Raw genomic sequence first — 23,723 nt, forward strand, 5'->3', positions numbered from 1 at the left:
ACTGAAGAGTGATCCCTGCTTGTTACAATCACAGCAGCTTCTCCTGAGATGGTCCCTTTTCCATTTAAAATGCAGGACAAAGTCCTCTCCAGTAAAAAAAAAAAATCACACACCTGCACCGCCTACATTACTGATATAATACAAACACACACACTTCTATATCTGTAGTTGACTGCGCATCTCCTATAAACCCCCACACACATACCTTCGTTTTGACCTCTACAGCCCCTTAATCTGTACCTTTCATTTAAGGGGGGGGAAAGAGGGCTGGGGAGTTAAAGTCAAATCAGAACCCTCCCATGCTATAAAAACCCCACAACATATACCGCTGGATGACAAAAGAGTTCTCCCCACCCCACCCCCTTTTCTAAACAGTAAAGCTAATTTATTTCCATTTGAAAACAATGCTAATCAAGTAGTGTTAACCGAAGGCTCAATCTCTTGTGAAAAGTCTTGCAGTCTTAGACGGCAACCACACCTCCAGTTTTATAACATGCCAAGCAAATGGGTCAATCCCCAGTATAGAAACCCCACAGCACATCAAAGAAACGAAGTATTTCAGGGCATCTTCATAAATCAGAGTTAATGCTAGTTTGCTGCAGAACCTATACGTTAGATGAACTCAAAAGATCAAAGGGGCCCCTATGTAATGTCACTATGGAGAACTGACATTACTGATGCCAGGGCAGATGGCTACACAGAAAACAAATTAAGTTTGATATAAAGTCCTATCAATTACATGGTATACTGGAATATCAACATCATTGCAAGAAAACATATTCCTCTCATTCAGTCCTGGAAATTAAAAACAGTGTGGCAGCGTCAGATAAAATGCAGTTGCTGTGGAGCTGGATGCTGGTTCTCTGCAGCAAAAGGCAGAAGTTACATGCTCAAGGATGCAATACATACCAGAGTTTAAGTCACGGCCAGGATTGAACGCTCGGCTATTCACAGTAGTAGACAGTCTATCGCAGCTGATCGTTCTAGACACATTAGTGTTAAAGTTTCCATCAAACCTAAAATGAATGCAATAGTAAAATTAATAAGACAAATAAACTAGTTCTGTTGTTTAAATATTGACTCTTCCTTGAGCTTGCATTAGGGGAAGAGCGTTTTACTGCAGTGCATTATACGTGGGGCTGCCTCTGAAGATGGTTCGGAAACTTCAGCTGACCAGAATTCAGTGGTCAGGTTGCTCAACAGAACAAGACAGTTTGAGCATATAACACCAATCCTGGCCTAACTGCAAAGGTTGGCAATTAGTTTCCGGGTCCAATTCAAAGTGCTGGTTTTAACCTATAAAGCTTTAAACGGCTCAGGAGCGCAATACTTCAAGGACGGTCTCCTCCATATGAATTGATGTGATCATCATCTGAGGCCCTTCTTTGTGTGCCTCTTCTATGAGAAGTCCAAAGGGTGACAACATGAGAATGAGCCTTTTCTATGGTGAGTCTCCACTTGTGGAATGCTCTCCCCAAGGGAGGCTTACCTTTCACCTTTATTACATATCTTTTGGCAGGGGTGAAACTAGGCTTTATTTCACCTGGGGCCAAAGACCCAGTTTGGCATCCTCCTTGTGCGTTTGCACACAAACACACACACAGACATGGACACAATCTGGGAGCCGCAACAGCACCCCTCTGGAGGCTTCACCCAAAGCAAAAAACCCGGTAGCTATGACACTGCTTTACGCCTGTTAGCAACTTTGCACAGCCTTGATCAGGGGTAGGCAACCTAAGGCCCATGGCCCACAAGCGGCCCCCAAACCGAGCCGTCCGCTCAGCGAGTCCCTGTGCGCTGCGCTAATCCGGCGCAAGGACTCACTTCCGCTGTGCCAGTAATTGCGTCAGCGCATGCGCCGGCGCTGGAAATTGTGAGCACACGCACGTAATCCGGCCAACGGAGGGATCTCCTCTGGAGTGAACCAGCCCAGGCGAGGAAAACCTTGCCGACCCCTGGCCTTGATAGTAATCCTTCTGTAAATTTGACACAGTACCTAAGTTAGCAGAAACCATCCAAACTAACTCATTTCTGCTCAAGTCTAAACATATCCAGGTCTGTTCCCAACATCTTACATTACATTCTGCCTTCCAAATAAAATAATCAGAAGGGATATGAATTACAGGAAAGGAACATTTAAGGAAATTAGTCTCATTTCATACAACCTTGTTAACCTTGTTTACTCAGATGTACGTCCCACTGAGGTGCCCCCACTATAACTTAAGAATGAAAATGCACCAGATGAATACAGGGATTCCCCCCCCCCCCATTGCGCATGCCCAGAAATACCTTCCACATAAAAGAAAATGGAGGGTATACTCGTTGGGAGTTACTGCATGGTGTCCATGGTTTCCAAAACCTCCATTAAAATCTAAAAGCAACTAATGTTATTAATGGTGCTAATAATTATTTCAAGCAATTTGGCAATTTCGTGATTTTATTTTTCACCATCCTTAAAATGTATACAATAACAGAACTTAAAAGTAAAACCTGACGTGTTCCTAATGATTAAGATACTAATTGCAAAAAATGTAAGATGAACTTTTGATCTCCGAATATATAGGAACTCTAAATAGGGACTGGGGAGTTGTTTAACTAGTCCCTCCATCTTTTTCAAACAAAAGAATGTAGATTAACTAAGCAGGTTTTAAAACATGTCCTCTGTAAAAACTCTTGAAAAAATGTATCTGTAACAAATCCCCAAACAGTCCAGGGGTGGGGTGGGGGACGTTTTTTGGTGGTAAATAGTTTCTGCAATTAAAAATGATCAAAATGTGGTCTTAACTTCAGCTGCAAGAAAAAGTATCATCCATTCCCACTACCCAACCCTCTTCTTTCCCCCTTTCTTTTTCTATACTATATGAAAACCCTTCCTTCTGGATTCACTTTAATGAACAACTGATCGAAACTGCATCCAGAGGGAGAAAACAGAACTGTGACTCCCACTTTGATCTCTTCCCCATGGAGAAATTCGCTCCCTGCCTAGCTTGCAAGATGTTCATTTGATTGACGTTTGCTCTGATGTGCAAACTGCTTTGAACTTCAGACATTTAATTCCCATCAGGCAGCAGTCATTTTTATTCTCCTTCAACAGGATTTACAAGCAGAAGATCAGCAAATGTAGAAGATAAAATAAATTTGCAGAAGCTTTGAATCTTACATCAAAACAGTGTTCAAGTAAGCTCCAATTGGATTGCATTCAGCCTCTATTCACAAAGTAAATCAACTTCTTCTATGCAGCTTCAGTTTTAGAAAATAGGGGGGGGGGAGGAGAAAGAGAATGTGTATATAAAAATGACACTCATCTGTTGTTGTAAGAAGACCTGTCCTTTTTCCATTCTTTGTTTAAATTTCTATAAAGGTGTTTTCCCTGGGGTAAATGCAGCTACATTACAAACTAATTCAAAATTAACAATTTTATTTAAAATGCTAAAACTAGTTGTTTTTTAATAGCAAGGCATATTCTTGTCATTAATATTTTATCTGCATATTGCAGTACGGTACTGAAATATTAAACATGGCTTTTATTTTAAAATAGTTATAATGAACTAATGATGGAGCTCTAATCCTGAAAGCACTTAAGCATGCACCTGTTTCTAAGGAATGCAAACACAGTAAACCATTATCCATTTGACTAACCTGGAGACTTTCCAATATGTCTGGATGAAACAAATGTTGTTTATCTGGTGTTATATTAACATGAATGGTGCTAAGTATAATCTCAAAGGCTTCTTAAATGCTTATTTATTTTTTAATAGTGAGAATAACTTGGAACTCAGGGCAGAATTTTATGATAATGGGGAGGGGCTCTATTTTATTCTCTCAGCACTTAATTATACTACAATTTAACTCACTGCAGCGATTTGTGACGGAAATAATAGTTTTGTCATTGTATGCCCTGATAATACTTGTGTTAGAAGGATTCTTCCTAGCCTATCCCATACTTGGATTCCTACAAATCAAATACTAATTTCTAATGAGTGCTTAAGAAAATTGTTTGTATAATACACATACTCCAAAACTGTAAGACTCAGTCCTTCCAAATCTCTACAGCCATCTTTGCACACTGTTGAAATTCCATTAAGCTGAGTCCAAATCCAGTTTCGTATTCTTGAAAATACAACTCCACCACAACTTGAAAGATCAGAATGGGAATCTCCTTATCTCTCAACTTAACAGCCCATGAGAGGGCATGTAAACAGAAGAAAAGGCTGTGATAAAGCTGAACTGCAATGGCAAATATTTAAGCAGCTATTTTAAAAAGGTGAGCCAGACCACTTCTGAAGCAATTATCGCATTCATGAAGTAAATGATCTTCAAAAATAGATCTGTTGGTTTACCCATGTAAATATTACACTCATGAATCTAAGGTAGACTTGTCAAGTAATATGTTACAGTGATAAGAATTTCTCTCAGTGTACTGAGATAAAGAAAATGTCCTTTAAGGATTTCTTTAAAAAAACAAAAACCCAGCATAATCAATTAAGGCACAGAGAACAAAAACTGAGTCAAATAATGCTGAGTTTAGTCAACATGATAAATCATGGTTAACCATGATGGAAGAAGCCTGTGCAAATCTTGGGTTTATGTGTTTCCTCCTCTCTCCAGTTTGCTTCTCGTTTAGATTACTTGCAATTTAGCCTTCTGTTCAAACCCTAAATGGTGGTTAACCTTAACTATGGTTTATTGAAATAACCCAGCTTCATAACCCTTGGTTCAAAGTTGACTAATTTCAGACAAACCAGTTAACATTAACCATAGATTGCTGGGCTCCTGGACTCTGGCTGTACTCAGGCTAGAATAATAAAACCTGGCTAAAGCAGCCCTCTATAAGTACCATATTTTTCGCCCAAAAGACACACCAGACCATAAGACGCACCTAGTTTTTGGAGGAGGAAAACAAGGAAAAAAATATTCTGAATCTCAGAAGCCAGAACAACAAGAGGGAGCGCTGTGCAGCGAAAGCAGTGATCCTTCTTGCTGTTCCGGCTTCTGTGATAGCTGCCCAGCCTACATTCGCTCCATAAGACGCACACACATTTCCCCTCACTTTTTAGGAGGGAAAAAGTGAGTCTTATAGAGCAAAAAATACGGTATCTCTGCCTACTTTGGCATTGTCCATGTCAGTGTCACATCCTCTCTTTAACGCAACTTTCCTTCCAGCTGGCAATCATTCTAGTCCAGTTACTAAGTGCAGGAGGGAGGAGAGGAGAGAATGCTAGAGTATTCCCCACAGGCCACTAGTTGGCCACTATATGCTGGACTAAATGGGCCACTGGCTGGATCTAGCAGGCTCTTCTTATGTCCTTATGGTTCCACAATGGAACCTTAAATGTGTTAAGTCTTCCACTGCTCTTTGTGATTTTGTGAAGAAGTGCTGGAGCTGCTCATCCAGTGGTATGTGAAAGAAAGGCCTGCAGTGTGGTTAAGGCTAACAGCTTCTTCTTCACACCTTTGTTGATTTGGAACTCATGGCTTGTGCCCACAGTATTTGTGAGCTGCCCACTCACAACTTAACTATATTCAGTGATCAATGCACAGCCCCTTTCAATGCTTCCAGTGTACTCTGTATGGTAAAACACTTAAATAGTAACTCCTATAAGGAACAGCCCCCTGCTATTTCTAGCCTGGCTCAAAATAGGCTGGGCAAAGTGAAGTTGGTATGGGCAGAGAATGCACTCAGAACTGCACTACAGAATTAATTCTTCTAAAAATTAAAAGCCACACACAGCTAATGTACTTATCACTAAATCTGTAACTGTATTCCAACAAATGCCTTATCAGTGTAATTCAGGAAGTCCTGAGCTATTAAACAGAAGTATGCTTTTATAAGACCATATAAAAGCCATCTGTTTTTAGTAAACCTGCTTCCCACTGCCCAATATTCACTGGGACTCTCAATAATTATTTGCAAGACACAATTGCAGCAAAGGTCACTATTTCCACAGCCAACTCTCTTTAGTAAAGGTAGAGGATAAATATAAAGATCATTTTATGTGCATTCTGTAACTGAAGTCATCCTGTTTCATATACTGTAATGCATTTTTATTATCTGTTTAGAGTCTTTTATGTCTGTTAATTAACATTGATCAGCCAACCAAAGCCCTTTATATACAGTCCAAAAATGTGCAGCCTTTTCAACTTTCAGGCCGGCGATATTTTTTTAAAAGCAGCATTAATCATGTTTTCCAAACAAGTCTTTCATATTTATAAATCAATTTTGAACTCTGACACGTTAGCCAATTTTCCTTCTGTAATGCCTTACTACAACAAACTTTTTTCTGTTTCTAACAGCACACTAGCAAAATTCAATAGCACCAAGTTCCAAAACCAAACCAAAGCACTAGGCTGAAAATACTTACACTTTCATGTACTGGCTAAAAGCTGACCTGATAATGCAAGTACATCGTTCAACACGTACCATTTAAACTGGGCCACAAACAAAAAAACAGGGCAAATTCAAGGCCAAAGACTTAGAGCCTCCTTCTCTATATCCTCTTTGCATGCTTCTGCCTGGGTAGAATTATGTCCATGAGCAGTGATAATGCTTATTGCTTTCACAGATGGAGGACAGAGAAGGACATGTGTCTACAGAAACACGCCTACTGTGTGAAGGTAACATTCCACCCACTTTTTGCTTCTAACTCTGCACAACACTGGAAGGCTGTGAAGAAAGGAATGCAGTCCATGGAGTGAAAAGGTTTCACTGACACTGCCTTCACAGAACAACCTGATGTCCATAATTCCCAGGGGATTAACGTTCAACTTGAAACCATTTCAGACCGTCTGCTCCGCCAAGCCTCTCTCACATGGGCCCTGCCCCAAGACCAGGTCAAGATGTCCCCAGACGAATGGGCTTACCCCAATTAATAAGGCAACTCTCAGTTGGGATCCTTTTGAATACTTACTCCATCATAGACGGTGGAATGGTGCAGCAGTCTTGAATTGCAGTCAGAGGTGATGTCAGATGAGCAGTGTATGAAGCTTCCACTACATGCTTGTTCCGATTTACCACATCCAAATACCGGTTAAATTTTTCCCGGATCTTTTTTGCAAGCTAAACAATATAAAGAAAATAAATAAATCAGTCATTCAAAGTTGCTTTTGGGTGTGCATATATACTGTATACTTGTTATGAAATGCCCAAAGAGAAATGCCTAAAAGAAAACAACATGCCCAAGATCCCATGCACAATATTTACCATGAAGAAATGCTTCTTTATTTTGCTATTATGAACAGCTAGTGTTAATATAAACAGTTTAAAGACAAATGGTCAAATTTATGAAAAAGATGAAATAATCAGGGAAGGCACATATTGGGGGGGGGGGGATATTCAGTGTGGTGCTAACGCTATTGCTCCATTAACACAAACATTTCTGCTTCCCTGATGGAAGGAGCCTCATCTCCTCCCCTCTCCCATTGTCCTGGGGGTTCTCCTCACACTCCAGAGCAGGCACAGGCAAAGTCGGCCCTCCAGATGTTTTTGGGACTACAATTCCCATCTGGAGGGCCAAGTTTGCCTATGCCTGCTCCAGAGTGAATATGGTGGAAGCACAGGAGGAAGAGAAGGAGGGAAGCTCCCCTGTGCTACCAAGAGTTATTGTGTTGGCTTCTGCTAAAGGAACTCAATCTGCTACAGAGCATTTAATATACTTTTTTTTTTTTTTTTTTTGCACTGCACTGAGTTTTCATTTCTGAGGGGCCACTTGCACATTTTTCAATTCAGCTTTAACTCTAAAACCAGATCAAACTAATCAAAATCAAACATCCCGATAATAAATTGTACTGATATCAAAGGAACTGGTTAACTGATTTTGGCCAATGTAGTACATGAGGATGGAATGGCTCTCATCTGACCTCCAACACCATATATGTGCCAGAACAAAGCAGTAGTTAAGCTACCCTATTGTATTCTAGTAGCATTGTAAATTTAGGCTGATAAGATATCCTTTTGTCATGGTGGTAATAAAATTGAAATTCTCCACAGGAATGTTTACGGAGTCCCAAAAATGCACTCATCCACAATGAAAAAACTGATCTAGAAGACCTATATGTTATGGTCACTTGAAGGATGCATGATAGAGATTTGCTGACAACCTACACATAATTCTAGTGCCGTATTAACTGTGATGAAACGGTTTAGAAGTATAATAAGAGTTACATTCTAGGGGTCCCCAAACCAGATGTGTGTATAAATGTTCTCTATACGTCTTTACTATACGTATTGAAAATCCATATGTAAATGTAGTTTTGCAGTACGCTGAATACAATTCTATTATCATGCTAGACACTCAGCGTATTCTCCAGATAGTGTTTTTCTCGGCAATCAGTGCTATGAACCAGAGCACTATTCCCCTATGCTAATTCGCAGTAAGGGGACACATAGAGTAGCATCATCTGCATAAGTGGAATAGCTGCTGTTGTGCCAAAACGGAAACAGTAGCTCTTTACCCCTAAAACAGGATGTGCCTCTTCTTTAACTGGCTTCCTTTTACACATCCTGTTTTACATGGAGCCACATCTGTAAGCAACCTGTTAAAAACAGGAACCAGAAACAGAAATCCCAAGATATTGTGTGTGTGTGGTGTTGTGTGTGTGTGTGTGTGTGTGTGTGTGTGTGTGCATAATTATATATGTATATTTGTGTATACATGTGTATGTGAGAGAGAGCATATTTCAAGTTTTCTTCATAATTCTTTTAAGAAGCTACCTCCAGCTTGCAGCCTAAATCAAGAAAGAGAATAATCTTTTAACAATTTACAGCTCACAGCAAAATGTTCAATATCATATTTTAATGCATTCTTGCCTTCGGAGGCAGATAAAGTTCTTTAATTAGTAATGTCTAACTGGCTGCCTTTCAACACCCTCAATCACCCCTTACTTACACACACAATATTCCACCTAAAGGAACAACCTGAAAACACAACTCAATTTGTGTATGGATTCCTGAAATACATAATTGGCCTGTTCATTAGTCTCCTAGACTGACAAATGTCCTTCCTAACTATTAATAACAGGTCATTTCATCATTATTTACTTCCTTACATGAATAATGAGGCCTACACTGATAAGAGAAGTGACTTTGCCTCAATTGTTTCCATCAAATACTACAGCTCAATTACAGGTCTCCAAGGAACATAGTTTTTAACAGAATGTTGTTCAAATGAAATGACTTGTAGAATTATACCTAATTGGTATTGTAGAATGATTTATTACTAACACACCAGAGGACTGCTAATAGTCCCAACTAAGCTATGAGTCTAACACCATTAAATTGGTCTCAATTGTCAGTGAGGAGGTAATGCTGAGGAGGTTTCTCTGCTTTCCCCTCCACAAACCAATTGCTTTTGGGTGAGTTTTTCCCCTTTACACTATGAAATATAAAGTATTCCATCCTCCACATTTTATTAGAAAATACCAAAGCTGCAGAATCAGTTTTTCTCAGTAGGAAAATTGTCATATATATTAGTAGATCTGGCTGACAGCACCAACTTGGCATACATGCCAGATAAATCTGTTAGCCCTCCTGACAATACAAATCATGTGGCCTTTATTAGAATAAACCAAACAATAAACTTAATAGCCCACTGCAACACATTACTCTAGTTTATGTGATTCAAGCAGAAGCTACAGCATATGACAGGTGCAACACTGCATTCAGAGCGCTGAACTCCTTGTGTACCCCTTAAAATGGGCACGAGGGATTAGCAGAGGGGTGGCCACCTTTTGATATGGCACAAACAAAAGTGCTTTCCCATCCCTACTCTCTCCTCTATTCTTCCCCTTCCCCTTCTTGCTCCCAAAATATTAAGTCATGGCACATTCCTGCCAAGATGGCTGCTATCCCTTGCACTAACAATGGGATCTTTGAGCCAGAGTTTGGTTACTAAGCATACATGGATAACACCTGTTTGCATATTTATACCCATGTGTAAAAAGCACATCAAATGCTGCTGGTCCTATTGACAATATTTCTTCATAACATCAGTGAATCTCTCCATTTCCTCAGAGACAGCTTACTCATTTGCATATACCCCTTGAGCTTTAAAAGCTCCTTTTAATGCTAAACTCTCTCTGATGTTCTCTCCTCCACCCCACTCCTTGCCTCCTCACTGGTTGAGAATTAAAAAACGCTTCAGAGCATGCTTTATTGATGCCAGCTGTAAAATTTGTATGCTATAAAATTGTATTCAAAACATGCATAAATTAAGCCAACATTTATATAATGACACTTGATGTAGCAGGAGTTAAAACTGCATGATTCCAATAATAATAATAATAATAATAATAATAATAATAATAATAATAATAATTCATTTGTTAATTTAAAACAGCAGACTTTGGAGAGCTGCAAAGAATTTAGCACAACAAGAGACAAACATACCCTTCCAATCTATAGTCCTGGTTTGTCATTCACAAAACTCTAATGAACATATCCTCTATTGTCACCCATAGCCTCCTAAGTGGCTTGATACTGCTAGCCATTGTCCTGTATAATTCAAACAAGGGAGTTTGCTACAATCACAGAAATTTTATTATATCCTCTCCAGAAACTATTTTGTATGTTCCATTGCCAAGCTGTATCTGATATCATCTCTTAACTCATAGTTGGATTTAGGAAGCAGCCTCATCCCCTATCTGATGACAGGTTGAATTACAAACAGGAGATCTATGGGAATGCCTGCTATCTATCAGCTGTTTCTTTCCATATGATACAATGCTAACACCTTCCTTAGAGCTACAGTTAAGCCTGCACTGGTGGCTTGTTTATACAACAGTGACACTTCCTGACCCTTCTCACAAGCAGGCTTATACAAGTTGCTGCATGTAAAATTACTAAGAGCTACTTCTGAAATATGCATCAAAGAGGTTGCACCTCTCAGTTATCTCTCCCTGCATATCCTAGCAAATCTTCAGCAAACAGATGAACTTGTGTATGGTTTATTTTAAAAAAAAAATGGGGCTGCATATTTAGCAACGTCCTACAGGATAACTTTGCATCAAAGAGACACTATTTCCTCTGTAGCTTAAACCAAACGAAGGCCATCTGAAACTACAAGCAATGACCGATTTACATGTGTCCAACTGATGCGCGACCCTGCACTCGTGCATCGTGGTGACCCGGAAGTGGACGGGAAAAAAGGCAGGACAGGGACATAACAGGGTGGAGTAGGCTTATGTGCACTCCGCTGCCACACCCAATGGCCCGGAACGCAACCCCCTTGCAAATCTGGGTTGCCTGTATGAGAATGTCTCAAACTGCGACACAGCAAGAACAAGTCCACTTGCTTCTAAGGAGGACCTAGCAATCCACAACATAAACATAAAGCTAACACTGCTTTATTACTAGAAAGAGAGAGAGGGATATGTAGCAAAAGTAACACAATAACGTATTTACACAAATCTAATCCACCATCGAATTTAAAATGTTACTTCCCTTTTTCACAGGACGTTTTCAGTATTGAAGTTTATGTACAAGTGCATCATTAGCAAGAACTTCAGATAAGCCCCAAAATATTTTCATCCCATGGTGGGGTTATAATAGGGTTATTATCAGAAGGAATTTTACCTCCACAAAGGAAGGAATTCTCTTTGATAGACTATCATCTTGACTGGTCAGATTAATTCGACACCCCACCTGTAGCCAGTAGGGGGAGAGGCCTGTTTTTGGTTTTTGTTCTAAAGTTAAAATCGTTGTTTTGGTTTTTTGGTTTTTTAAAGAAATCTTTTTAAAATAGCAGATAAAACCTTTTTTGGAGGAGCAACGCTGAGTCTCTTTATGCAGCTCCCTGCTGTGCCGCCATCTTGAATCCTTTTTTTTTTGTTCTATATAATTACATGTGAAGTCACTATTCTCCTGTATGCTTTAAGATAGTAGCTTTGATTCCCTTTTAATAGTAATTAATTAGAAGGCTTGTATGTCTCTTTTTAATGTGCCAATAATGTGCCTTCTTTTCCTGAACTATCTTGGTTTCTTTAACTATCCTTTGTTGACTTTTTTGTAGTTGAAAGGAAGTTCTTCCCATCCACAAAGCCTTGCTCAAAGGCAGGGGACATGCTAGTAGTCCATACGGAACAGCAGAAATAAGTTTTGGGTTGAAAGTCACCTGTTAAGTAGCAAGAAAGGAGTTCACAGACCAATGCCAGCTAACTCCCAATAGTGGATAATGTGTAATGGGCAGCAGGCTGACCTAGATCCTAGACTGGCTTAAGAATCTTTAAACAGTCACCCCGGAAGTGATTAAAGTGATCAGCACATAGATGGCACTCAAAGCTGTGGGTAAAGAGAGACTAGAAGACAGCCAAGACTAAAACCTCAAGGAACCTCAATAGATTTGGGGAAAGCAGATATAATGGAAATACTGAAAAGGTGATTGTCAGGATAAATTCCGCAGCAACAGTGAGAGATTCTTAGAGGAGCAATTCTTAGAGGAAGCAAGAGCAAGACAATGATCATGCCACTGAGAGGAGTATTTACTCCAACAGTGGAAGTGGAAGGGAGCAGCTGGGGACAGAAGACAACTCTATGTCAGGGTCCACCGAGCAGCAGGAATGCAAGTTGTAAAAAGTTCAAATCCCCAAAGGTCAGGAGTGAGAAAGCCATTAGTGTGATGGGGCTAGAAGCAAGCAGCGCAATCTCTAGGACAAGTAAAAAAGAAAAGAAAAAGTGAAGTTCCAGAGGCAACAGCTTATGAGCCAAATGTTAGAAGAAAGCAGCGCATCTTGAGGGAAGTAAACAGTCACATTCCAGAGGCAGAGTGTGGGGTTAAGTGTGGTGAGCAGGGCCTTTTTGCTGCGAGATGCTACACAGATTGAAAAACTGTCTCCAGAGCTGAAGATTTATAGGACAAGGTGGAGCTGCAGTCTCCCTGAGTCACCTAACCAGAGGCTTGTAAATGTTGTCGATGCTCCACATTTGGACAGCACAATTCAGACTGTCATTCCTTCAGGAGACCTGCTGCCTTGGTGGTACAGAAGGCAAAGTATTAGAGCCTAGGGTTCCATTTTTAAGACCCCTTACATTGTTTCAGAGAGTTTATCAACATGAATGTTGAAATCACCAGGAGCCAAGGGGGAATACTGTCAGAGAAGAAAGCATCCTAGCATATCAAGGTCTGATGCAGAAGCAGAGAGGAACTGGAAGTACGGTAATATGAAAAGCATCTTAGCTGGAGTAGAATAAATCAAGGTTATTTTCATGAAGGCTGTCGAAGCGTGGATATTAATTACATAGTTCTGCTGCTGCTGTATATTTTGAAAAGCAGAATTAACTTTCCTGACTTCAAGTCCTTCGCACCTCATCATATCATATATCATAACAAAATGTTTCATAATTACTTATTTTATATATGTTGCCAATAATACTCTTTCCCCCATCTCTCAAGCTTTGTATTATATTCTCTAGACAGCAGAAACATGATTTCTCAGAGAATCTTTCTATTACTGGGTAAGCCCATCATTATTCCTTAAATCCCTCCCACAATACTGACTTTGCTCCCTACTATTAAAGGGGGGGAAGGACTTCGATGGAAATACCCTTTCAAATGACAGACAACTCTGAAATTTAAAGAATAAAGTCTAAGGTTTTAGTAAACAGTATTAAAATTTAACATAGTAATCATTTTTTTTAACTTTAAGCCGCAGTTGTATTTTTTCACTTGTTTGGGTTGCAGAAAATTGGTACGTTTTCTACATTATAAAAACATGATTATGAAATCAGTAACCTACCAGAAACATTCTCTCGGCTGACAAACTGGCAATAAATGCTTTTAGAGTGTCAGTTAAGAAGTTAATGAACAATAAGAGGAATGGCTGATGGAGGATTAGGTTTGCTTACAATTTGTCTGCATTTGTTTTAATACGATCCATTTGTATATATTACCCTACACATAAACCTCCAGTACTCATGATTCATTAGCACTAAAGAGCCAAGTTATTATTAAAACAGAAGTGCTCACTTACTCTCTTGCTCTTTTCAATCCTGAGCTTTTATCCATGGTAGTTATACTCTATAGGGGCCTCATCTATCTTCTCTGACAGCTAAGTATTCGTCACAATACTTAGAATGTTTAGACATTTATTTATATATTGTTAAGAGTTAATGTATGCATCTAGGGCCGTGGTGTAAGCAATATATATTGGAGGCTTTACCAGAAACCTCACTACCACCACCCCCTTCTTCTAAAACCCGTTGTATAATTTAACCCATATGATTTTAAGTGGTGTGCAGACCACCCAGAAAATGGCAGTGAAAGGCATTATCCTTCAAATAAAGCCGATGAGACTGTCTCTGAAAGAATCAAGATGGTTTCAAAAGGCCTAGATTTTACAGTTACTTTGACAATAATCCTTTTAGCTCTCAAATTCACACAAAGTTTTCAACACGAAGGTTGTCTTGGCTACACTATGTGATCTGGGATGTACAGTGGTAAAAGTATCTCAGGATATTTAAATGTTTATTTTCATGCACATAGCATATTTTACCGTATTTATTACGGGTCTTGTTAAAAATAACCTTCAATTAAATATTAAATTCCTAGAATGCATATTCTGTGACATTTTGACACTGTACCAAAACTGGCAGCAATCCGGGGGCCATTCTTTATGACAATAGGATTTTGTCTCCATGGTACGTACATTCAAATACAGAGTTTGTTTTGTTTTTGAAACATCACCTGGATCCAGGACGACTGACTTTACCATAAATTATAACTACTAGTAATAACCTTGACTTGTACGGTCCTAGTGTCAGAAATCAGATGTGAAAAAGCAAGTTTGCAGTCTGGGAGTGCTCTTGAAACCAACTTTGTCACTGAAGACCCAGGTGGCCTTGGGGGCTAGTACAGCCTTTTACAGGCTTAGGCTAGTACATCAACTGTGACTGCTTCTGGGATAGCTTGATCACAGTCGTCCAGGCATTGGTAACTTCAAAATTAGATTACTCAACACACTCTATGTGAACTTCCACTGTGGTTGGTCCAGAAACTGCATTACATAATGATGCTGCATAGGAGTGAGAGCCTATCAGCATATTGCATCTCTGGTCAAAGTTCTGTATTGGCAGCCATTTTGCTACTTGGCCAAGTTCAAAGTTTTACTATTAACATGTAAACGCTTAACGACTTAGGAAGAGTTTATTTGAAGGGTCACCTTGTCTCATACATGCCTGCTTGACCACTTTGATCTGTGGAATATGCACTTCTACAAGTGTCATATACTGTTCATTCACATACTTGAGGAGCCACCTATGCTTTAAAACTGTCTGCCTATTGTCTGCCTTATAAGATATGTGTAACGAAGGTCTAGCTGTTTGGTCTTCTTTTTTATGTATTAATTTTTGGTTGTGTATATAAATCAAATAAAGAGAATTAAAAAAAAAAAAAGATATGGCAGAAACTCTGCTATACTAGCAGAACCAAGTTAAACTGGCAGAAATTAAGTCACATCAGCACTACTGTGGTATGTGAGCAGTATGCCAGTATATCTGCTTCACCAGTGCCATTCTGCGGGCATAAAGCTACAGGCTGGAGGAGTAGACAGGTTGGAGGACTGAATCCCATACCCTTCAAACCTCCTTCTCACCTGCAACCACAGCTAAATGTTGTGCCATTCAGAGCCAGGGTAAAGAAAATGATCTCTCGTAAGAATCAATGGAGCGGGGGGCGCGGGGGCGGGGATACAATCAAATCTATGATGTGTTTCCAGTCAGATTCTGGCTACTAGTTATGTGGAATGTTACAATTCAATCTGAAATGACACACACTGGATACCGTTTTTAAGTAACAGAATAGGCCTATTGTCCATTCTCTTTCTCAACTGACTACTTGATCAATAAACTTGAATTCATAGACTATCTACTCAAAAGGGTGAAACCAAACATAATAGCTTGGGATTAGGGAATTCATCTCTTTCCCAGAAACAGTTTGTAAACATCTTACCTAAATACATCCTTTGAAGTGCCCAGCATTAGTCACTTTTCAAGGACAGAGTACTCGAATGGAATGACAATTGCTATCATGCTAGTTTATGTTAGCCTCCCTAAACATGGAGGCCTCCAGATGTCCTGGGCTACAACGCCAACCAGTTCCTGCCAGAACAGGCTGGTTTGAGAACATACCACTGACAATGTATCCAAGACAAGTGATTCACGGAAGGCAATCCACACCAAATGACAACTAACTGCTTTCCATTTGCTTTTTCATATTAAGATACGCACGCTTCAAACATTCCTCCTAGTGTCAGCTATGGGATTTCTGTTCAGAATATTCCAGCTACTTCCATGTAGCTTGCTGGGATTGTTAAACCTTTCCTTGTGTGGCCCTGGTATTCTCTCTGGGGAAATAGTGGTTGTTTGCAGGCTACAACTTAGGCTTCCTGGGAATTTGGTCTCCTACCTTAAGGTGTTTTCACATCATTGTTTGCTTCGCCTCTAGCATGCTACCGCCACCATTTTTAAAGACAGGTTCACACAACGTCAACTGCAATCTATCTGCATTCTATTGCTTTTAGAGAAATATTTATCTTTGATGCACTCACACCAGGTTCCACGTGATTTGAAAATGGAAGCAGTCATTCCATTGTGGTGTGAACAGATCAGGGGGCTTTAGAGCATACACAGGAGACAGCAAATGCACAGATAAAACCTTCAGCAACCCTGGGGAAAGAATTCAGGTGAACGTAAACAGCAGTGGGAGATATAAACTTGGAAATGCAGCAGAGGGGAAACCATCTCACAGGGGTTCAAGCTGAGCGCAGCCTCAGAGAGACCTTGTAGCTACAGGAGACATCACCTGTTCTGTAAAAGGTATTGATGCTGTGCTTGTGCATAGAAGTGTTTGTGCCATCACAAAACATGGGTAACCCATGGGTGTTATTGGGAGTGATGTGCATTTGGTGGGTGATGACAGAATTGCTAGGGATCTTTTCAAATCGTCTTCACAGTTGTTACACTACATCTATCTCCCTCCCTGTAGCTATTGTGTTTTTAGATTGAGCAACAAAGGGTACCAGCTAGTTACACTGGTATAAGTTCCACATAGTGGCTGCCATCTTAGCGGGACCACAGGAATGCCTTGCACATGTGATTAAAACACTGTCATACCCGAAAAGTGGGTTCCTATTGCAAAAAATGGGTGTATAAAGAATTTGTATGTTTGCCAAAGGCTCACTGAGAAATGTAAAAAATCAAGTGTGCAGAAAGCAGAAAATAAATGGTACCTTCTCTGGTATTTCCACAAAGGAACTTTACCACAGAGCAGTTTTGGATCTGTGATTTTTTTTTTTTAAAAAGAAGCAAGCTTGTAGTCACTAAAAATATTTTACCCACAACACCACACTAATCTATCAATGTTTTTCTCGATTTTTTTTTGTCAAATATATATTGGAACTCGAAATTGTTGCCCAGTATTTCTAAGCTGTATCTTCCAAAAGCCAATCTTCACATTGAATATTGCCCTGAACAGTAATGGTTAACTAGAGAACTACTGAACTCGGAGAACTACTGAACAATGTCAACATGAGCCTAAGCATGACTAATGGTAATGTAATACACAGCACTTGGCTGATAGCAGTGTACTCCTTGAAGGGTATACCAATTATCTTGATACTCTTCGTGACACTATTATCAATTATCATGTTATCAGTTATCATAGCTCACTGCCACTTAGCCAGCAATGGAAGCCAAGGTGATAAACCTGTTAATTAAAATGAATATGTGAACACTCATTTATAGCCAGTTCATATGACCTGGTATTATCAACTGCTTCCTCTGACACTAAGTATGCTGAGATGGGTTCAAATAACAAGAAAGGGGATTCAGACTAAACAACAGGAGGAACATCCAGATGTTATGAGCAGAACAGCATCCAAACAGGCCTGCCTTGAGAAGTGATGGATGCATGAGAGGTTTAAGCAAAGACTGGATAGTCAACCATTAGAGATGGCATTGTACTGGATTTGCTGAAGTGGCAGAAGGTTGGACCAGAAGACCTTTGAGGCCCCTTCCAATTCTATGATTCTAGGAGAACAAGAAGCTCACTGGAGATAGAAAATTGGTGGTAGCTGTTTTTATAACCAAGCAACTGAGAGGGTACTTGCAATTACTGTATCATCATCATCACATCAACTCTCCCTGACAGTATCTTATTTCAGTTTCTAAAATTTGGTGAGACAACTGATTTTTACAAGGCTTGTATAAGCAGCAAGCATTACTCACTATGTCTCCAGCCATGACTACTTACACTGCCAGCCATCCAAAATCATCCATTTGATGAATGAAAATACTCTTCCTCCCAGGAACTTGGGGGCAGACACATGTGTTTATCCCATTTAAAGCACAATTCTATACATGTCTATTCAGAAGTAAGCCTCAATGACTTTCAGGTAAGCGTACGTATGAAGCAGTGTTAGAAGCTAGGTTAGAAAAGCTAGGAGCCAAATGGCTTTTGGGACCTGGGTTGTGAGCGCCAAAACAGAATGTCCAGTCACCACTGGAGGGGGTGGGGTTGGCAACACTTTTAATTTATTATTTTATTAAGCATGAATTAATACACAATTAACGTAAGTGAAACATTGTTAATATCACATTTTAAGCAGAAATTTTCAATATAAATATATTAAAAAATTGTCCAGTAGCACCTTAGAGACCAACTAAGTTTGTTCTTGGTATGAGAGTTCGTGTGCATGCACACTTCTTCAGATGCACTGAAAATAAACTTGTTAATAAAAGTTTAATTTGATGTTGACAATAAAAGTATCGGTACCATACTCCAGTTTTCAAAACACTTTACCCTTTATTGTTAAACTCCATATTGTCTATCCTTAACAATTACTTCAAGGCTTCAAAGCACATAAAAGTTAAAGGTAAAGGTACCCCTGCCCATACGGGCCAGTCGTGTCCGACTCTAGGGTTGTGCGCCCATCTCACTTAAGAGGCCGGGGGCCAGCGCTGTCCGGAGACACTTCCGGGTCACGTGGCCATCGTGACAAAGCTGCATCTGGCGAGCCAGCGCAGCACACGGAAACGCCGTTTACCTTCCCGCTAGTAAGCGGTCCCTATTTATCTACTTGCACCCAGGGGTGCTTTCGAACTGCTAGGTTGGCAGGCGCTGGGACCGAGCAACGGGAGCGCACCCCGCCGCGGGGATTCGAACCGCCAACCTTTCGATCGGCAAGCCCTAGGCACTGAGGCTTTTACCCACAGCGCCACCCGCGTCCCAACAAAGCACATACATTTCAGTAATCCTTTGAGCCAAGCTCAAAAATTGGCACCCAGACTTTTAGGTGCTCGCAAATGGAGAATCTTTAGGTGAAAAATGCACCTGACGCCTGCTAATTTTGAACCCTGATATGAAAGCAATGCCTCAAAATGACCTGTGAAGCTGGTGAGGCCTAGTGAGTCCACCCAAGTGAGCACTGTGAAGACTTGAACTCTGTTCTCCAGGCCTACGACAGTACTACTAGAACTTATTGGCTATCATTAAATAAACTCTGTTTTAAGTCTGCATATAACAACATATAATTTTGGTGCCGTTAAGATAAAAGACATTTTTGTGTCATGAACTTGGAGGTCAAATCCCACCTCTATCAACTTGGGGTTATCCTCAGTTGACGTGAATATACACACTGCAAAGTGAGACCGGAATGCAAGCAATGCACAAGACAGATAAGTCCTATTACTACGCAAAGCACAAATGTGAATGCAATCCAATCCAGAGAGCAAAAGATACTGAGATGCAAACACCTAACCAGAGACAATTAATTTCTGCAGTAGTCACGTTGTCTCTATTCAGCTCAAGTCTGATAGTGTCAAATCTACAAATGAATTCCAACACAGCTGCTTCATACAACTCTCCCTTCAAAACTTTGTGAGGTGTTTTTTTAAAGACGTATGACAACGTTCTTGTCTCACTGAATGACCATGGAGACTTAAGTGATTCCCCGCCAATTTCCATTTTTTATGTTAATTTTTATGTTTTGAGAAAGCAGTCTGGTTGCCTAATGGTATTGGGAAAGGGTACTACTGACACATGACGGTATGCTTGGAAACTTCTCAGCACACCGTCCAAGGGATTCTGGGAACACAAATTTTGGAAACACACTGGCTTAAGGAGTGAAAGGGATGAAAAGGTATTGCACTTTGCCTGACAACTGTCCACTTCTCCCACACCAAATATATGTCTCATTGTGCCTTAGTAACAATTACAATGGGGCACGTATTCCACATTTACATAGCCAGCAAGGTGTGATTAGAGGATCCAGCTAGGGCAAGGGAGACCCAGAGACAAATCTCTACTCTGGTATGAAGCTGTTTGGGCCATTCACTTTATCTGAGCCTAGCCTACTCTGCAAGGTTGTGGTAAGGATAAAATGGGGGTGGGGAAGAACCATGCACACAGCCCTGAACTCCTTAAAGAAAGGAGATGGGTAGGATAAAACCATACCAAATAAAGAAACACTAAATTTACATTACCAGTAAAATATGGGATGAGAAATGAGGTAAAACATTTAAATGTTGTTTTTGTTAGTTTGAAAACTAACCTGATATGAAAAGAAGGGTGCTTGTTTTAGATTGTAGCTTCTATTCCAGACACAAATGAGAATTAAGTGGCAGCATCTTTCCTTTCCCCACAGAATAATGGAAGATCAATCAACTCTATTTTCCCTTTTAAAAACACTTCTCTTCTCTTCACACTAATGGATAAGAGAGATTTCTCATGGGGAAAGGAAAGAAAGGGCCTTCTTCTTCCGCCACTCTTTTCCCAATAGCCACTAAGCCAGTGGCTCTCTATCTGAGGAACTCTGGGGTTGCAGCGAAGCTTGCCAGAGTTCATCTGTGAGAAGATCAATTGTGGCAGACAAACACTGGAATGTCAGCTGGTCTGCAATCAGTACAGTTTCCCCACAATGTTCAGCTGCATGTGAGATCCAAGTTTTCTAGGGAAAACTCGGTTCACATAGGTTGACACTTCAGCCCAAGAGGCCTAGCTGTAGTGCTATATGAAAGGAGTACACACCCTAGAACAAGCCCTAGCATGCTTTGGAACATACAGGGACGAGGGGAGTTTAAATCCTTTCTATAAGCATTTCAGAAAACAGAGGGCCCAATGACCTCCTTGCCAGCTCTAATCAGTGCAGTGTAGAAGGCCATGTAACCCGCCCCTTGTGTTTATCATCAGCACTGGGATAATTGACGCAGTTGCATCTTCTTTTTGTTTCTTCTGCGGGCTTTTTGCTTCCAAATGGTCCTTCTCTGTGGGCCCACATGGCCCTGCTCATTCCATCATCCTTTGATCTGCTTTCCTCCCCGCAGGCAGAGGACAAGCAAAAGTGCTTCCAGATGAACTGCCTTTGTTTTGTTTTGTCTTATTTACACTTCAGGAGGTTTGAATGCTGTTTTCTCCACTCAGAGAAACTTTACTAGAGAATCCTAGTCTAGTATGAATGCAGCCATCTACAGGCATTAAGGGGGGGGGGAGATGCAGAATGACAGAGTCAAACCTCAATTATCTCTTTTTAAAGGGGGGGACCATGCAATTCATGAAATAGTAAGCTGTGCAAAAATCTGCCTATGCCAAAATATATCAAACTTCAACTCCTACTTACATACAAAGAGCATAACTTTAGACATATACAAAAGCAAACGTACAACAGAAACCAGCTACTCCAGATAGAAAATTTTAGGTTGATTACTACTACAGTATAGTGTTACTGCCATATAATGCTGATCAGCAAAGGAATTCTTACCTGCTGAACTTCACTTTCTCCATTTGAAATTTTTTCCGTGTACACAAAGGAGTTGAATATCCGCTGTAATAAAATTAAGAAAGATTGATTAGACACATCGGTATAATATCAGTGACTGAGCGTATTTAGGTGAAAAAAGCAGCTACATACGGAACAGGTAATATAAAAGAGAAGATTAAGGATTAAAAGAATTATGGTAATAAGAGACGGAAAAACCCCAGCAGTTTCATTAAAAACACATACGCTTCCATAATTAAATTAAACAGATGTTTGTGTTTTGTGGAAATATATAGGATATTGCATCCAGAGTGCCTGACATTGAGTGCAAGTGGTATGAATTTAAAATAGCTATGCTTCACATTTCAAACATGGCTTTCCCCAAATAAAGTAATTGTTTACATATACCATACATTTAATGCAATGCAGCTTTTTCAAAAAGGTTTTTTTTTAAAAAAAATCTCATTCTAAATTTCATTAAGAGCCTGTCTAGATTTCACTTATACTCAACGGGCTTTGCTTTGGGACTCTTGTGGTAGAAAAGGAGCAGCAGCATTCTGTACCTCCCTTTTCCCACTGTATATATACATGTTGTTGAAGGGAACAGCACGGAAAAAGTGAAGGCTCCTTATGGAGAGACAAAACTAAATTGTTTATATATTACTCACACACATCAGCACACAAACCAGCTCCGCTCGCACCCTCCCTTCTCGCTCGCATTCTCCAGTCTATGTCTTGCTGGTCTTCTCCTTTATCTTTCCTACATCTGGGTCAGCAGCAGTGAGGGAGCTAAGAGGTTTTAGAAGTGGATAATCCTTACCTACAAAGCAATAATCAAGGCTTCTACTGGGTTATTGAGAAGAAGCCTATCCAACCTTAGCTCCCAGCCCAGAGGCAGGCATCTGCTCAGTCTATCCTTGCCCCCAAAGATCTTAAGAAGGCTTGGCTTGGGCAGAAAGGAGACAGAACATAGCTTCCATTGAGCCAATGCCATCAAGGGCCTTCAGTAACCATCTAACCATTGGTGATGGGCTGTTCCCAAAGCAATAGGAAGGGGGATCTTGGACTCAGTGGATGCATGTAACAAGCCAAACATCTCCTGAGAACCATCTATCTTTCCTACTTTAGGGCTGATGGTGGAGAACTGAAGCTGCAGGCAAACATTGACAGGTGAGCAGGAATGCCTATCTGTCAATCACCTGTTGTTGTTGTTGTTGTTGTTGTTCCACTTAATGCCAAAATAGGCTCTAAGCAGTTTAGATGTTTAAGGGAGGTTGCCAAAACTGCCAATCTGCTGATTGATGGTTACAGCAACCTCTTCTTAAGACACATTTACTGCACCAATCAGCTGGCTGACACTGCCAGCTCCAAAGGAGGTTGTTGTAACAGCTGATCAGCTAATTGGGAGTTACAAGGAGCCCCTTTGAAGTCTGTTTGGAGGAAATGGTTTAGAGTGCAAAGGAGCATTCCCCCCCCCCACAGACATCTGTATACAGAGATTGGTCAAATTAGAAAAGAGTTGTGTACAAAGCCAAAACAGAAATTTATTATTCTTATCAGTAGAGAAGTATAGGCAAAGTAACTATATTTGCATCATGACTGCTTTACATAATACATATGTATTTTAAAAGAAAAAAAGATTACTTCCATGAAAAAAAGGTTATGATCATTTTCCCCATTTATTTTCTACACTTTCTAAACTTATTTTGTTTTATTCTATAGGCTCATAAATTTATATTGTTAATATGCCTATATCATGTAACTAAATACCCATATGTACCATTTATTATTCTGCCAAATTATGAATATTCAAAACTACCAACAAAATAGCATGAATACTTATTTTTCATGTCATGTAGAAACACAGTTATTCAAAGAGCTACCATATAGCATGCTTAACCAAGAGTGTGGCTCTTGTCTTCACATAAGTGATAAGAGAATGCAAACCCAATCTGAATTACTTTCATTTTGCAATGCTCCCA

General features: G+C 40.1%; 1 protein-coding gene across 2 annotated transcripts in view; it reads right to left on the reverse strand.

The window, feature by feature from the left end:
* The window catches only part of CACHD1 (cache domain containing 1), a 120,147-nt gene that overhangs the window by 56,380 nt on the left and 40,044 nt on the right, over nt 1-23,723 (reverse strand). Inside the window, exons 2-4 of one of the 2 annotated variants that reach the window (XM_028733195.2) lie at nt 21,745-21,807; nt 6,909-7,057; nt 910-1,016 (exon numbers count right to left, since the gene is read on the reverse strand). In XM_028733195.2, coding sequence (XP_028589028.1) covers nt 910-1,016; nt 6,909-7,057; nt 21,745-21,807 — 319 coding nt within the window. The remainder of the gene's footprint in view (nt 1-909; nt 1,017-6,908; nt 7,058-21,744; nt 21,808-23,723) is intronic. The other variant, XM_077928633.1, reaches the window with a different exon arrangement.

The sequence above is a fragment of the Podarcis muralis genome, chromosome 5 (assembly GCF_964188315.1).
Source record: "Podarcis muralis chromosome 5, rPodMur119.hap1.1, whole genome shotgun sequence".
In the NCBI taxonomy this organism is placed as follows: Eukaryota; Metazoa; Chordata; class Lepidosauria; order Squamata; family Lacertidae; genus Podarcis; species Podarcis muralis.